Source organism: Convolutriloba macropyga, chromosome 5 (assembly GCF_964194025.1).
Source record: "Convolutriloba macropyga chromosome 5, txConMacr16.3, whole genome shotgun sequence".
Lineage (NCBI taxonomy): Eukaryota > Metazoa > Xenacoelomorpha > Acoela > Convolutidae > Convolutriloba > Convolutriloba macropyga.
The window spans coordinates 65389065-65404596 of NC_134472.1; the positions used below are offsets into that span (position 1 = coordinate 65389065).

Consider the following 15532-nt stretch of genomic DNA (forward strand, 5'->3'; position numbering starts at 1 on the left):
AAGACTTGGGTGTAATGGTATGTGGAAACTTGAGCTGGTCATGTAATTTTGAAAACAGACTGACAAAAGCCAACAAAGTGTTGTAGTCCACGATGTAGTCTTGCAAAAGAAGTAAAACCATTCAGAAAACTCGGTTTGTACAAATCGCTGGTGTTACCAGTCCTAATGTATGGTCTCAATTGAGCGCAGATCAGAAGAACAGATATGGTAAAACTGGAAACATTTCCCAAGAAAGCCGTAACTTGGATCTTGGGCTAAAGTCATGAACGATATATCAACCCTCTCAGGATACTGAATTTCTTGCCCCTTCCTATGTCTATCCAGCTGAATGACATCCTGACGCTTGCTAAACTTAAGAACGACAAATGCGAATACATCGTCTTCCCAGAAATAAACGGGCTTGCGGGAAGAAGCAATGAACTGTTCAATTTACGAAAAACCAGAACTGAAAAGGCGAGAGGCGAATTCGCTTTCAAGACATGCAAAATAGTCAATCGATTGAACAAAAATATATATTGAAAAAACGTGTGTTAAAGGAAATGTGGAAGTTTATTAATGAAAGTTTTTGCGATCAAAGTATCTGCACATGGCAGCTTTATTGCGACTGCGGAAACTGCATAGAGAATTGGACAAAATTTTAATGTGTGACTCTAGGGAAATAGTCCCCTCAGTGATAACTGAAAATCCTCAAAACAAATAAATTTTATTTAGGTGAATGATTTACTTCAATTATCTGATTTAAAAACAAAACCTTGCGAACCACGTTACGAATTAATTTCAGAAGTGAATGCTGATTACATTAAATGTTCTAGCGGACCGGACTAGCTGTAATAACTAAAATGGTTAGTCAGAAAGAATTGGTTTTAATTTATTAATTGAATAGTTATTATTTCGACTTTTTTGCCTTTTTAGAATCCAAGAGATTCTGCTGCCGGGAATTCCAACATTGGAAATGAAACCACTCTTGGAAAATCGCCCTCGTCAAGTTCGAGCTTGTTTTTGGCGAAGTATCGACCGGTTTTGGAGGACAGATTTGCTGCTTCCCCAATGGGTTTGAACTCAAAAGGGAATCCTTCGTCCTTTCTACCCAATGGTAAGAGGACTTTCAAACTTTAATGTTTAAGCTCGTGCCATTATTTGCGGCAACCGTTTTACAGCTATTTTTTGAGTTGCATTGAAAGTTTTTTATGGCTATCTATAACGGATATATCTCATCTTTCTTGAAAATTTGTTGCCGAATTGGTTATTGTGGTAAAAACTGGTAATTGCTATTGATTTTTGAAATTCAGCTGAATATACAGTTCAATTATTGTTAAACTTTGTACTTGAAAGTTTGTTCATTGAGTTAATTATAGTGAATGTGAAATGAAATTTTAGTACTGACTATTTATTTATAAAGCGCCAATTCCTATTGTAAGTTTCTAACTCTAAATCCAATTTTTGATTTGCTTGTTTGACTGTTTTCATGTAATTCATTAATGTCCTGTTGGAGCATGGTACAATAATATAGTGTTTTAAGCTTATTTTAGTGAATCTACTTCGCCTTATCCTTATTCAACTTTACTTTCCTACTCTTTCTACTCTCAAAAAAGTACTCTTGCTTCAGAATGCACATCACCTATAAAACAAACAAACACTCGTTCAAATAACACCCAATTATCATTTATTGTAAGAGTATTTTCTGAGAATTCATAAACATGCCAAATGAACACAGATCGATCAAACCTATCAAAGTAGCTTTGCAGCTCTAGCCTGAACTGGATTTGACTTGACTTGACCTAGTCTCAGATTGGTTACCTCTCAGAAGTTTCTGATATTCTCTCATGATTTTAACAGAGGTGGGGTGGAGTGAGTGACTTTTGTGTAAGACACACACCTTGGTAGGAGTCTCATTAATAGCAATCAACAAACACTATACTACAACACAATGCACTAACCTTGATGCCATAAATCTGCGTGGCACTATTTTCTATCTTTTACATAAATCATGGCTATTTGTACCATCGCCGACCTCTCCGAGTGCTTTTGCTCATTAAATTTGCAATTTTAGATGGCAAGCAATCGGGATCCGCGAGGATGCCTCCACCGATGGTCAGCCAAAACCATCCCCTCAATGTATCCGGAAGTCAGGCTCGACAGGTAATTTCCGTTTGGTTCTACATTTAGAAAGCGCTTAATAATAGAAAATAGGAATTGAATAGTTGTAACCATTACGCTTAATTGTCGCAATAAATAGTAGTTCTACCAATTGAAATTTCGAACAGGATACTCGACTCCGTGTCCACATTTCCTAAGTTTAAAAGCGCGATGACCAAAGTTTTGAGAGCGAGTTTTAGTCAAGGCTAGGGTTGATGATTATTTTCATAGGCGTCATACGTGCATAGCTAGAGAATCGGTTTAAAGAGACGGTTTAAAAAGATCGGCAAAGACTGACCATTGCGTTTTAGTTTTTGATTGTTTCTGGTAAATAAACCTCTGCTTACAAACCCGCGTAATACTACTACTCACTGAGTTTACTTTAATACTACCACTGCTACTAGTAATACTAGAACTGAAGATGTATTTATTGTACTGATGAGTGTTTGCGTGAATTTTCAAGATAGGCAACGCACTTCGAGTGCGCCCTAAGTGCCCGGGTGAGTGAGTGCGATTGCGCCACTGCCTGTAGTGCACGTCTCTCTGCTCTGAACCCATCGCAGGTAACATGTCCATGTGCTTGTATTGCTCTAGTGTTGAGTTTACACCCAAACTGAACATTTATTTATTTATTTCAATTATCGGTGGTCATAGAAATACAACAACCTTGTAGACACTGATATCTGCTACTTTCACCACTTCCCCCGTCTTTGCTCACGCTTGATGCTTTTCAACAGGACCTGGTCAAAAGCCTGGGAATCGAGAGATCATTGGAACCGGTTGAAAAAATCCCGCTCCCCAAAAGCCCCCCGCTGAATGAAGACAGGAAGATTTTACTGGGATCGGAACCACGTAGTGATCTGGTGTCTTTGCCTAAGCCACAGATCCCTCAAAGGTAAATCAGTTTGCATTTTCGATTTTGATTTCCCCTCTGGAATAAAAGTTGAAAGCGTAATCCATCAAGTAGAGAATTACGGATTATCGCCTCACCTTGAGTAGAAGCGAGAGAATGGCTTCTTCGTTAGTCATCAGTCATCTTGACCTTGCAATCATTTATTGATGAAGGTGATGGTGATGCTTTGCATTGTCATCATGCAATGACTTGGCATCAATTTCATTCATAGTTTATTTTCAGTTGTTAACAGTTGAAAAACTTTGTTCTCAACTTCTCAGCTGAAAAAGGCAAGTATAGCTCCATTTGCTACTCTTACAACTTACTACTACTACTACTATATCTCCTCGTAGGTTTTGATGGCATTTCGGTTTTCGGTGTTCTCACAAACTCAAATCTATTTAACTAAGTTCCTTCTTTCTCTCACCCTGTCCTTAACCTCTTCTACTATGCCTTCCTTTATTCGCCTGATCCACTTGCGCGGATGACAATATAGCGCTGAGACAAAATAATGATAATAGATGGAATTGTAGGATGGTCTCTTTCGCTCTCTTCTCAGTTGATGTTGTTTTGTGGCCTCTCAGTACCACACACACACACACTCTAAAGACTCAATACCCTCTTACTCTTTTGATAGTCTCACTTTTCAAACAAGGTATTGTTGTCTATAGCGGCCATCGAAGACACGCGGACAATTCAAGGCGCTATGTCCAATTTTATTTGAAAATCTATACAGCGATGGAAGCGAGTAAAGTTCGTGTTTTCGGAAGTTTATTAAGGAGTTTGTATCACTCATTTTGTGCACCTTAATTATGCAAGTTCATCTTAATCTTAAAATGATTTTTATTTTGGGGTCCGGTGGGAATAATTTTAGGAGCATATTTCGAAATTGCAACAAAAATTCCATTTTTAACTTAAAAGAATGATTGCATAGAAGTGTTTTTCATACAAGTTGGGCCAACTGTGAAATTGTTTAATATTCAATTTATTTACTTAATTATAGACAGGATCAAACTCAATTTATATTAAGAAAACTTAAGTCAAATAATATTTAATTGCTCTCAAAAGAAGTTGGTAGCAATTATTTGGGTCCTGCTGGGCTTTTTTGCGATTTTTGCTTAATTGATGTCACACAATTTTACTTTTCGTCCTCAGATTGGTAGAGCACGAGGGAATCAGGTTTAATAGGTTCTCATTTGTTGGGTCCTTGTCAAACTGCTGAGGAGGTAGAAATTCATAGTGTAGAGATCTGACCCCCTGCCCTTCCCGTTCAGTGAGGCTTGCCTCCATTTGCTCAAGCTGGGTACTAGGTACTGCCAAATTCACCTAATCGTCAGTAGCTTCAAAACAATTCGCCCGACGTTAGTCGATTGTTTTTGCTCTTGAACGAAGTTCATAGCAATAATTGTAAACGTTCAGTTGTCACTGCTAAAAGTGTAATGTTACTGCTAGAAGGGAATTGAGTCATTTACCAAAGAGATTAGTAAATTTTGGCCGATTGGAGCCTCATTGCTCGAAATCAATCAACTTTTCTTTTAACGAGCTCTATTTTATCTGTTAACTTAAATTTTTTATTATAATTACCATCAATTTAACGAGCACTTATAACAATAGGAGTAGTTGGCATAAGAATATCTTTAATTGCAAGTAGCGATGATTAATTGCTCTCAACCGAAGTTTGTAGCATTTATATTAGTCCTGTCAGTCTTTTTTTAATGCGATTTTTCGCTTGACCGATTTTTCGTCTGACGCTTTCGACTTTTCGTCCTCGAAAACGGGATAAACAGGTAGCGCCCAGCGGGCATTAAGTGCTCTTAGAGACTTTTAGCTCTGTTTCAGCTCAAACTGTTTTGGAGACTTATACTTATGGTGTGAAGGGCGGTTCTTAGAGGTTGAGACACCTCCCCCCTGTTGACCCCCCACCCCCACTATTGCCTCCACCCCCACCGCGCTGTTGAAAGTGTTGCCCCCCTCAGCCCGCGGTGCACCCCCACCCCCCCCCCCCCACCCGTGGCTAGCTACTATCGAAGCCAACCGCTCACCGGTCTTTTGAGAGCAATTCGCCCGACGTTAGTCGGTTATGTTTGTATCAGAAGTTAGAATAGTAGCTGTTCATGGAAGCAATCTCAAGTCAGCAAGCCAAGATCGAAAACTAAATTAGGAACGTGTTAAATGAAGCTTGAGAAGCCGTGTTCTATAATTAATAGCCGCCCTCATCTTCTCAGCTGGCTATTATAGCGCTCCTATTTTTTTTACTTCGTCGATTTAAAAAATGTTTCGCTTTACCTCATTTTGCCGCTTTTTCAACATTTTGCGTGAAATCTTTTTGACTTCTCTAGGCTAGTTTCATTTTTCTCTCTTTGTGCTTAAAGTTTTTTTAGACAGCAGTTGCTCAGCAAAGCAATTCAAAATGAACAGAGTTAGTACCAAAAAACGAAATCAGAAATATGGAAGCGGGATAAACCCGTAAAGCCCAATTTTAGGTGCCCGTTGCTCAAACGCTGTTCTTAGATACCATCTCTAATGCTCATTGGTATTGATAGTAGCCCCTGTAGCCTCTCTCCAACAAACAGAAGTATGTTCAACTACGAAATGCCATCAAAATAAATCAGACTTAAAAAAATGTTCTTGTACAAAAATCTTTTTTTTTCAGTATCTTCTATTCTTTCAATCCCAATCATGCTGATTGGAATCAACGGAGACTGTTTCCCGGCAATCTGCCGGATATGTTTATTTTTTCCAATTTGGGTTGATAAAAAATTGATAGATTCCGAACTGGAAGATCTATTAGGGTTTTTCAGAGTTGCTATTTATTGTTTACTTTATCGAACAAAAATTGGTTTTGCTTGACCTTGTTCACAGCTTATTCAATTATCTGACTGAAATCTTTTTGTCTCTAGGCGAGTTTAATTCTTCGCTCAATCTGCTCAACGTGCTTTTACACAGCAGATTCTCAACAAAGCAATATAATGTGAACAGAATCAGTATCGGAAAACGAAATCAAAGTAGAAACGGGATAAACCCATAAAGCCCAATTTTAGATGCCCGCTATTTGAACGTCGTTCCTATAAGTATTAGTTACCTCTCTCTAATGCTTATTGGTATTGATAGTAGCCCCTGTAGCCTCTCTCTCTCTCTCTCTCTATGCAACAGAAGTATGTTCAACTACGAAATGCCATCAAAATAAATCGGACTTAAAATATGTTTTCGTACAAAAATATTTTTTTTCAATATCTATTCTTTCATTCCCAATCATGCTTATTGGAATCAACGGCGGCTAGTTTCCGGCAATCTGCCGGGTATGTTTATTATTGGTTTTCTATTGGCATAGATTTGTCTCTACATTTCTGAGAGATAGAGGTAAACAGAAAGAAGAAATTCGTTGTTTTAGTTTTTTAAAACAGCCTTGTTCATTATAACAAAATAATGTCAGGTTCATATTTTCGAAATTTTTCTCTTGAGTTTGAGGGGCTCGCTTTTGGCATTTATTAATGCTTTGATTTTTGAAATCATTTTATATGGCTCGATTTCTCTTCATTGGATACAAATTTGTTGAAACATGATTATACATAATAAGCATCAAAAAGTAAACAAAAAGAAACTTTTAGGTTCTAGTTGCTTATTTTTTGCCGAGTGAAGAAATTATGGTATATTATCTTCAATTACGAACAATTAATTTACTCCCATATCTGATGAAATCGTTTACCATTTTTAGCTGTTTTAGAACCACAAATATATTTGTTCCCTCTCGATTTTGTTTTTTGTTTACGTGCGGGAATTTAACTTTAAAGAAAATTTGAGACCCCATCAGTCGTTCGAGAGCAATTCGTCGCATATTTGCGGGTATGTTAATATAATTTTGAAAATTCTTGAAAGAACGCAAGTCGTTTCAAAACAAAAATAATTTATTTTTCGATTCATATTCAATTAAATTGTTTCAATTAGTTAGAACCCCATCTGGTACAGTTTTTCCTTAGAGCCAACTGTTTTCATTTGATCTATTATCTTAAAAAATTTTGTTTTGTAGGTGCTTTAAATTCTTGCTAAAGTTGCTTCTGTAAGGGCTTTAGTTAGAACTGAGTTTATCAAAATACAAGTAAAGGCCTGTGGGGTAAAAAGATGTTACAATTTAGGTTATTGGCCAAAAATAAACACTAGAGATATGCTATTTTGTGGGCAGTTTTCTGAATTTCCGACTGGACCGACCTTTGATGGATTTTTAAGTGTGATCTAACGACGAGTTGTCCGTTTGTCTTGCGATGAGTAATTTGTTCTGCTCAATGATCGATTTAGAAAATGGAAAGCATCTTTTGTCTTATTTTGTGATCTGTAGTGAAATCATGATCAGTCTTACGATATGCTTCTCCTCTTTGAGTTATTGTCACCTTGCTTACTTGAGTAATGAATGCATTAATAAAATTTAGAACTTAACCATCCAGACCAAACAATCCAAAACTCACCAAAGGTAAGCAAAAGAGCGAGCCAGTCATTCGAAAGATGTGCAAGGTACAGGATTGGAGTCCCTTTTCACATTAATTGTTTCAAACGAAGTGAACAACAATTGTATTTGCATTCATTTATGGTTCGCGAAATTAGCTAGTGCTCATGTTAAAGTATATTCAAGAGGTTATATTTCATGACTTGTATGTGACGTTTTTGGCTTGGGGTTTTGTAACCCATCATTAGGGCTCGAATCAGCATTTATTAAAATGCGATCAGAAATTTTTTAAGCTAGAAATTTCAGTCGCTTAACTTTCGCCAAAATCTAACTTTTCATTCTGACTGTGACCATAAAAAACTATTCTAAGAAATTATGTGTATCTTTGGCAGTATCATCGTTCTGCTCTCGTTTGAAGCAGTTTTTCCGAAGTGGAAATCGGTTATGTTCTCTAAAACTTGCCTTCAGCTCAGATTTCTCACCCTGTACTAACATAACTGTGTGCATTGAACCTCATTACTAGGTGGTTAATTAACTAAAAAGTTATGTAACGCTGTTTTGTCCATTTAAGAGGCCGTCAATACCTTCTCTTACAACGTGTAAGTACGTCGCCTGGTTTTATTCAGCAATTACTATTGATTATAATTTATTAATTAATTTTATAACAACAGACCCAGTAAAACAACATCATAAGGTATGTCAGGGCGTGGCCAGCCTATTGACCGACATACAAATTATTTCATAAAATTTATTGATTAATTAAAGAATAGCTAAGTGAAGTCATTAATACCGCATTCCAAACATATATAAACAGTTTTGTATCTATTCAGCCTGTGTTTTTTGATAACTCCAGTTATAAATTATGTGTTGTTACGTTATAGCACGTTACAATGTGAAAAATCCACACGCGCCTGATGACTTGATAATAAGTCCCATTTTTTGGACAGCAATCATTTGCTGTGATGATTAGTGAACTTTGCTATTTGCGAGGGAAATGGCTTGTCGTCTAAATTGTATGTCGGTTAATACTCCTAGCCAGGACAAAGGTATGAAGAGACAATGAACAAATCTCATGTTGTTTCTCAAGTATGTCTTCTGATGATAATGATGATGATGTTGATAATGACCATGTATTTGTTTGTTCCTTAATTCAGATGCCTCTTCAATTATTTCTGCTCTTTGATCTTTCTTGCTATCTCAACTCAACATACACATTAACCAGAATCTTCATCGAGAGCTTAGCTACCTTAATGGTCCCCAACATATTCCTATTAGAATTCAGTCGTCATTGGGAAACAGAAAAATACACTACATCAAATTTGATAAAGACCCGACTTACTTCTATAGATCAATTAATTCAAAGTAGAACACCTATGACCAAATATGAACGTTTAAGTTTTAAGATATTGTCGCCCCAAAATAAACGAACCTTTCGTAATATTGTTTTGACAGTTATCACAGATTTCAAGTAATATTGAAAACTGACCAGCTCTGAAATTTCATTGTTTTCAAACTTTGGTTTTCCGGGAGTGCAGATCTATGCGATGATTAAATGGGAATATTTTGAAGACTGTTAAGTGTTTGTGGATAGCAGCGACACTTAATTCCTGTTAGACCCCTGGCAAATGCAATGCAACGATGTCTTTTCTCTTGTACTACTTACTACCTTAGTGGGTGTTGTCAATCACAGTCAATGTAACCAACCACAAATCGATCGATCGGATAGATGGATAATATATCGATTAATCTGCTGTTTGTTTGGAATAAACACAACGAAACAAACCAACCATAAGTCACCACCGTAGACTAATGATGATTTGGTTATAGGTTTGAACAAATAAAGTACACAAATAATTGTATCAAAGGAACATCCTGGTTGTTGCGAGCCGTTTGCTATTATTAACCAGTTTTATGGTTTGTCATTAAGACATGTTTCGTATCTACCATCCAGTAGTAAGAATATGCTCTTCAAATTTATTGCAAGTTACATACTTCAAATTTTTTATGGTCTGGGGTGATTTAGACTGATGCCTCTAAGCAAGCAAAATTTGTAGCAGTTATGTAGGAATGGGTGTATTTTTTCGAGAAATAATTTTATTGGGCCATTTTGACATTTCATTTAGTCATTTTGCGCTTTTAGTTGTCTAAGTTTGTTTGGAAAAATTTTTCTTCAATTGAAATTTTTGAGCTGAATTGATTCTAGTCAAAATGAAAGTCAATTGAATAGTTATGCTCCAAAAATAGATTACATGTCTAAAAAAACAGGCAATTTAAAATTTTTAAAGAAGTTTTAAGTAGACATCTGGTACTTTCCGGAGTATCAGTTCATTTACTTCAAAGGCACTAACTTAATATGGAGAACAGAACATATTAATAGTGAATTATATTTTCGTACGGCATTTTCCCGGGTGCAATAATTATACCTTGCAGTGTTAGAAAAAATACCAAATTTGATATATGGAACAGTGGTTTGAAAAGACATTTAAGACGCAAGAGTGTCTGATTTTAGTCAATCAGTGACCAAAGAGGTATATACTACTATAATTTTCTTCGCAATTTATTACCTTTTTGTGATTTTTGATGTTTTAAAATTTGTCAAGTTCGATGCTGATGTTTGTGGACACAGCTCATTTATTGATATCAAATGAAGTTGGTATCAGTTACTCGAGACCTTCTGGTATTGTAATGAAAGTTTTCACTTAAGTTTTTCTGGGCAATTTATTTCTTCTTGCTTAGAAACAGTTTAAATGTAAAGTTCGAAGGCATTAAGTTTTCTGCTGTTGTCTTGGCGCTTTTCTATTCTAGCCTTTAATTTTAATTTTTATTGAAACTGCTGAGGACACATTGTTTCTTATAAAATATTTTTTTTAGTTTGAAGCGCACACCAGTCCCCCATTTTTTCACACAGAGGCTGGTTCAATAAGCTTAATCTATCGCCACGGTTGCCTTTTGAGAGATAGTGAGCGATAAAGTGAATATTTTTAATCAGTTCTGTGTTGCCCTAAAAAACATAGGTTGGAGTTTATCTTTTTTGTTATTAATTGACACGCGAAAACAAACATACCAAATGCAAAAAAAATTGGCGAATTATTACACTGTGTGAGACAACTGATCTTCAAACAAGTTATAACTTTATTTAAACTTTGAAAAATTTTAATTTTTTTGAAATGTTCGGCAAAAAATATCTAATTGCCGCGATTAGACATATTATATCAAACTTTTAATTGCCGTGGAATGAAGTTTGAAGCAACTATTGTAAACTCTTATGTCTTAGCAAAGTTTTCGGTTAACCGTTTTCTTCTATGACATTTTGATTTCAATTCTTGAGTGTCTTTTTCACGCTTAAGATTTTGATATTTTTGCTTGACCTAAGTTGCTCTTATTGAAAAGGTAGAAGTCTGTGTTGCATAAATAAATGGATTGTAAGGTTGGAGATCTTAAGGGCAAGATATCTTAGTGCTAAGTGCTGCAGTTTAGGACGTAGGAGGTCCTGGGATCTAATCCCTCCGTAGTCGGATTGTTTTTCACCCATGAAGAGAAGTTCTGTTTCCTACAGCAGCCTCTGAATAAAACTTCCCCGCCTGTCCTCCGAGAGCAATTTGTTCGACGTTAGGCGGTTTATGTTTAAACATGGGCTAATTCAACGGCCAGCATCATTTGAACTCTTTATAAGTTTTCCCATTGTCTGTTCAATAAAGATTAGGTTTTCAAGAGCTTATTAAGAAAAATAGTCATAGGTGTCAAAATAGTGACAGTTCAAAATGAAGTAAGAAAAAAATACGGAAGTTTTGAGCCGTGAAAAGAGTTAAATCGAAGTTTTGATTTCCGACTGTTTTGATAACCAAAAGTGTTATTAAAAAAATTCTCGACATTTGTCTTTATCAATGAGATATAGAGGATAAACATGTATTTTAGGACATGACAATGAGGATGGTATAGTTATGGTAATGATACTTTCTATTGTGCCCACCACTACCACTCTTGCTAATACTCTGGCTAGTTGTGATGGTTGGGTATTTTATGGTAGGTGAGCTAGAACTTGTTCTCTCTCTCCATGTTGCGGTTGTTGGGCGACGGTTAACTGTTATACTTAATAGCACTGCTTTGCAATAATGATACCAACTACTACTCATTACTAGCTACATTCTACTGTTATTATTAGTTAACTATTAATATTATAACTATAACCATCACTACTACTGCTGTTGCTGCTGTTGTGTACTGGAAACACCGTATCTACTCCTTTGGCACTTAGAAAGAGAGTTTTCCTGAATTCACCTCAGTGAAATAATCGCATGAAAGCAAATTGTTGGTTTTGAAACAATTTTCTGAAAAAATCCCAAGATCAGTGACGTTTACAAGAAAGTGGCGTATAGTGTTTTACAAATTATTTTAAGCATAACTATTTCTGTATTTTTAAAAAAGTAGAGATTCGTTTTTAAGGAAAAGTGAAGAAATTGAGCTTCATGTTTTGATCTAACTTGATTTGGTGTCCCTGAAAATTGTTTTGTCTGTTCTTTTTTTGCGTAAGCCGTACATGCTTTAAGCTTAAATGGTCACGTACTGATGCTGCTGATTATATTTATTGCTACCAAGTGGGTAATCAGAATTGGATTCTTCGTTTAACAGTGTTGGTCATGATTTTAGAATAGATCAGATAGAAACAACCATGGCTACAAGCATGTCTTTTAAGTCGCTTCTGGCGCGTCCCCTGCTTTCAAATTATGGAGAGATATCCCATTGTTACATTGTTCACTCATGCAAAATGATTACATGTTGCCAACATCTTATAAGCAAATTAATTACCCCCCCCCCTCCCCCCCCCCCCCCCTCCCAAACCTCCTCCACACTCAGAAAAAAATAATTATTGCCCCCCTCCCTGGCCCCTCCTTGTAACCTTCATATGCAGCAGCAAAACAAAGCGAGACTAATATTGTTTATATTAGTCGAATCCAGCTAGATTTTATCACACCTTATTCTGCTGTACTGTTTTGTTTTGTATTGTACTGTACATTGTCAACTACTTATAACGTACACAGTAAGATAACTATACTATTATTATAATAACTAATATTACTATTATTATTTGCATGCTGCAAGAATAGATCTTGAGAGTTTATTGGATTTTTCATCAATTTCTTTTTGTTCAGCCAGGTGTTTCTGCGACACAACATGTCTTCACACCTTCATAAATTATGATTAACTTTTGTTTATTTTTCAGTGATGAACCACCGCCTAACCGAATTCAGCTCTGGTCCAAGACGCAAATCGCAGTCGAGTACGATTCCGACTCCGAAACGGCCGCCGCTCCAACCACCAATCGACTGGTCGGCAAACATGTCTGGAAAGGCCAAGTGCTCAAGAAGCCGAAAAGTGAAAGCAAAAAGCACCACAGCAGTAGCGGATATTCGGCTAATTCAACAAGTAAGAAAAAGCCGCCAAAAAGTGGAGATCAGAAATCGACTACTCAAAATGATTTGAACAAAAATCGAAGTCCAGCAACTGCAGCAGCAGGTTTGAAGGGAATCGTGAGTTATTACGAAAGTGATGAAAGCGATGAACCAGAATCAGGAATTATTTTCCCTAAAGCATCGCGCCACGAGGCTCATAGTCGAAATAAAAAAGCCAAATTGAATGCGTCCCAAAATAAAAACAATTTGGTTGTGACTGGCTCATCTGTAACTGGGGGAACGAATGACGAATCTGTGTCGTTTACAATGAAATCGCAGAATAATAACGTGCCTAAGCCAGCGGTATTTGACGAACAGGACGAAGAAAGAAGACCTGCAATTCCCAAGGTAAAATTGCCGCCTCAAACAAAGTTTGTTGCTGCATCGTCAGCTCCGCAAGTTTTGGAAACGACTAGTGGGCTAAAATCGTTCAATTCTGCGAATGGGAACGTTGATGTCGCTGTTTCTGCAAAAAACGAGGAATCGACGGAGAAAGTTAGTGCTGTGAAGTCAGAATTGGAACCAGACAAAATGTCTCTGGGTGATGGTTCGAAGGATACAGAAGAGTCCAAGCGGAGATCTCGAAGCAAAAGTAAAAAGAAGAAAAGCAAACGTAGTAAAAGCAGTCAAAGTCGCAGCAGATCCAGATCTACAACTCATAGTTATTCTTCTAGAAGTGGGAGCTCGTCTAGATCAAGGTCGAGAAGTCGATCTTCTCGAAGTAGGAGTTACACCCGGAGTACCAGTCGCAGTCGATCTAGGTCTTCGCGAAGTCGCTCTTCGTCTTACAGCTCCTACGATTCCTACACCTCAAGATCTCGAAGTCGTTCATCATCGTACAGAAGAAGTCATAAGCGAGGAAGTAAGAGGTCTTCAAGTAGGAGAGGACATCGCAAAAGGTCCGATTCTTATTCGGACGATGAGCGAGGTTCTCGACGACACCATGCAAGAGGTCAACAAGGTAAACGTAAACGTCGAAGGAAAAACAAGAAAAGGAGAATCACACGTGCTCCTAACCCACCTCGGAAACCACTGCCTGCTCCTGCTAGCAATACGAACCCGCCTAAACAGAATACGACCGCTCCTCAAAGAGCAACGAGTGGACTTGGTCCCAAAAGCTACGGAACAACTTACGTTGCTGGCGATGCGTCTCTTATTGGCCAAGGCAATCGGATACCCTCAACGTTACCGACTAACGAAGCGAGTGCTCAAAATAGTCAAAGTGGAGGCAAACATATCACCCCAGAAAGCAATGCAGCTGCTGTTAATGGGTCCACCCCAAGATCTACTAACTCGGCCGGAAACGATGTGAAAGAAGCATCCGATTCTGCGAAAGAGACTGTTATAATTGGTCCCCAATTACCTAAACCGACTGGCATCGATGAATTCATTGCGCATACAAGCAAGCTGGGTGTTAACATCGGCGAGGAAGATACGCCTAGCACGCCCAATGATGACAAATCAAGTCTTTCTAATTCATTCAAAGCGAAAATTCCAGAATATTCTGAAGAGGATAAAGAAAAGTATTCGGATTTAATGTCGCGACTGAACAGTCATATTCAGAACAAAGAGAAAGGCGATTCAGTAGACAACGAGGAGCGATCGAATGAATCGAGTTCTGTTCAACCATCTGGTGCTGCTTTAGAAGGTGCAATTACCCCCAATGGCGTTATCCAAACGGGTACCGAACAACAGTCAATTCCACAAGCTGTGCAAAATCATCATCATCAACAACAACAGCAACCAGTTGTGCAACCACACTATCCTGTTACATCTCAACATCATTTTGTTCAACAACCACAGTTATTGTACGTGCCACCTAGCTCTTTACACCTCCTCCAAAATCCGGTGGCCAATCATCTTCAAACCCCTAATGTTTTTCTACCTTCATTTGGAACACCTACTCCTTCTTTAAACCCGTTTCTCGGGGCAGCTAATTTAAATCTGGGTGCAAGTGCGCTACAACCTTTCGTGAACCAATTTCCGTTAGCGGGAATTCCGACCTTGGGACACCCGAACCTCTTGGGAGCTCACTCGGGTTTCAACCCTCTGCTTTCGGCTTTGAATCCTGGTGCTGCTGCAAGTGCTGGTCTGGCTGCCTCTCAACAAAATTTGGCAGCATTGTACGCGGCGCAGTTATTAAACCAGAATTCAGGAAATCCTTCGTAGCCATAAAGCAATTGTTAAATTTTTTGTTTTGAGCTTTCCTAATTGGCCTTCAAACAATTGAATGATAATGGTTTCCTCTATTGGTCTTTTGATGTAAATTGCGTAGATCAGTGGTGTTTTTGTTATAAATTTTGAGCAAATGATATTTAGTGCTAAATTATTAAAAAAAAACTTAAATTTGTTTCAATTGTTAATCTGTATATCTATATGTTACCATGGTTACATGTCAATTTACTCAATGTGCCAAAATACCCAATTATTCCCTTTGATCTTTTCGTCGAGTAATCTGTTTACAAATTAGCTGCAGCTAAATAGTCTTTGATTTTTTGATATAGGGTAAAATATTGGGTATAATTTGGCTATTTTGTCACTTGGGTATTTTGTTCTGACTCCGTTACCATACTGTTTCACTGCGAGGCGTTCTTGTGCAAGTAACATTTTTCATCG

At 37.5% G+C, this 15532-nt stretch overlaps 1 protein-coding gene across 4 annotated transcripts; it reads left to right on the plus strand.

Annotated features, from left to right (window-relative positions):
* The first annotated feature begins 684 nt into the window (after positions 1-684).
* On the plus strand, positions 685-15362 carry LOC142339549 (uncharacterized). 4 transcript variants are annotated; one of them, XM_075389676.1, is made up of 5 exons: positions 685-842; positions 913-1093; positions 2051-2139; positions 2874-3031; positions 12688-15362. In XM_075389676.1, exons 1-5 carry the CDS (start codon positions 840-842, stop codon positions 15083-15085), a joined length of 2829 nt encoding a protein of 942 aa, XP_075245791.1. In that variant the 5' UTR covers positions 685-839; the 3' UTR covers positions 15086-15362. The 4 variants fall into 4 exon arrangements, with proteins under 4 accessions (XP_075245791.1, XP_075245794.1, XP_075245793.1 ...); XM_075389679.1 differs by lacking the exons at positions 685-842; positions 913-1093 and adding exons at positions 2600-2699; positions 8038-8065 and having other exon boundaries at positions 1420-2139; XM_075389678.1 differs by lacking the exons at positions 685-842; positions 913-1093 and adding an exon at positions 8038-8065 and having other exon boundaries at positions 1420-2139; positions 2600-3031.
* The last annotated feature ends 170 nt before the right edge of the window (positions 15363-15532 follow it).

Coding starts and splice junctions, on each gene's coding strand:
- LOC142339549 (XM_075389676.1), top strand. Junction 1,094..2,050: donor TTCGTCCTTTCTACCCAATG/GTAAGAGGACTT, acceptor TTGCAATTTTAG/ATGGCAAGCAATCGGGATCC. Junction 3,032..12,687: donor AAGCCACAGATCCCTCAAAG/GTAAATCAGTTT, acceptor TTTATTTTTCAG/TGATGAACCACCGCCTAACC.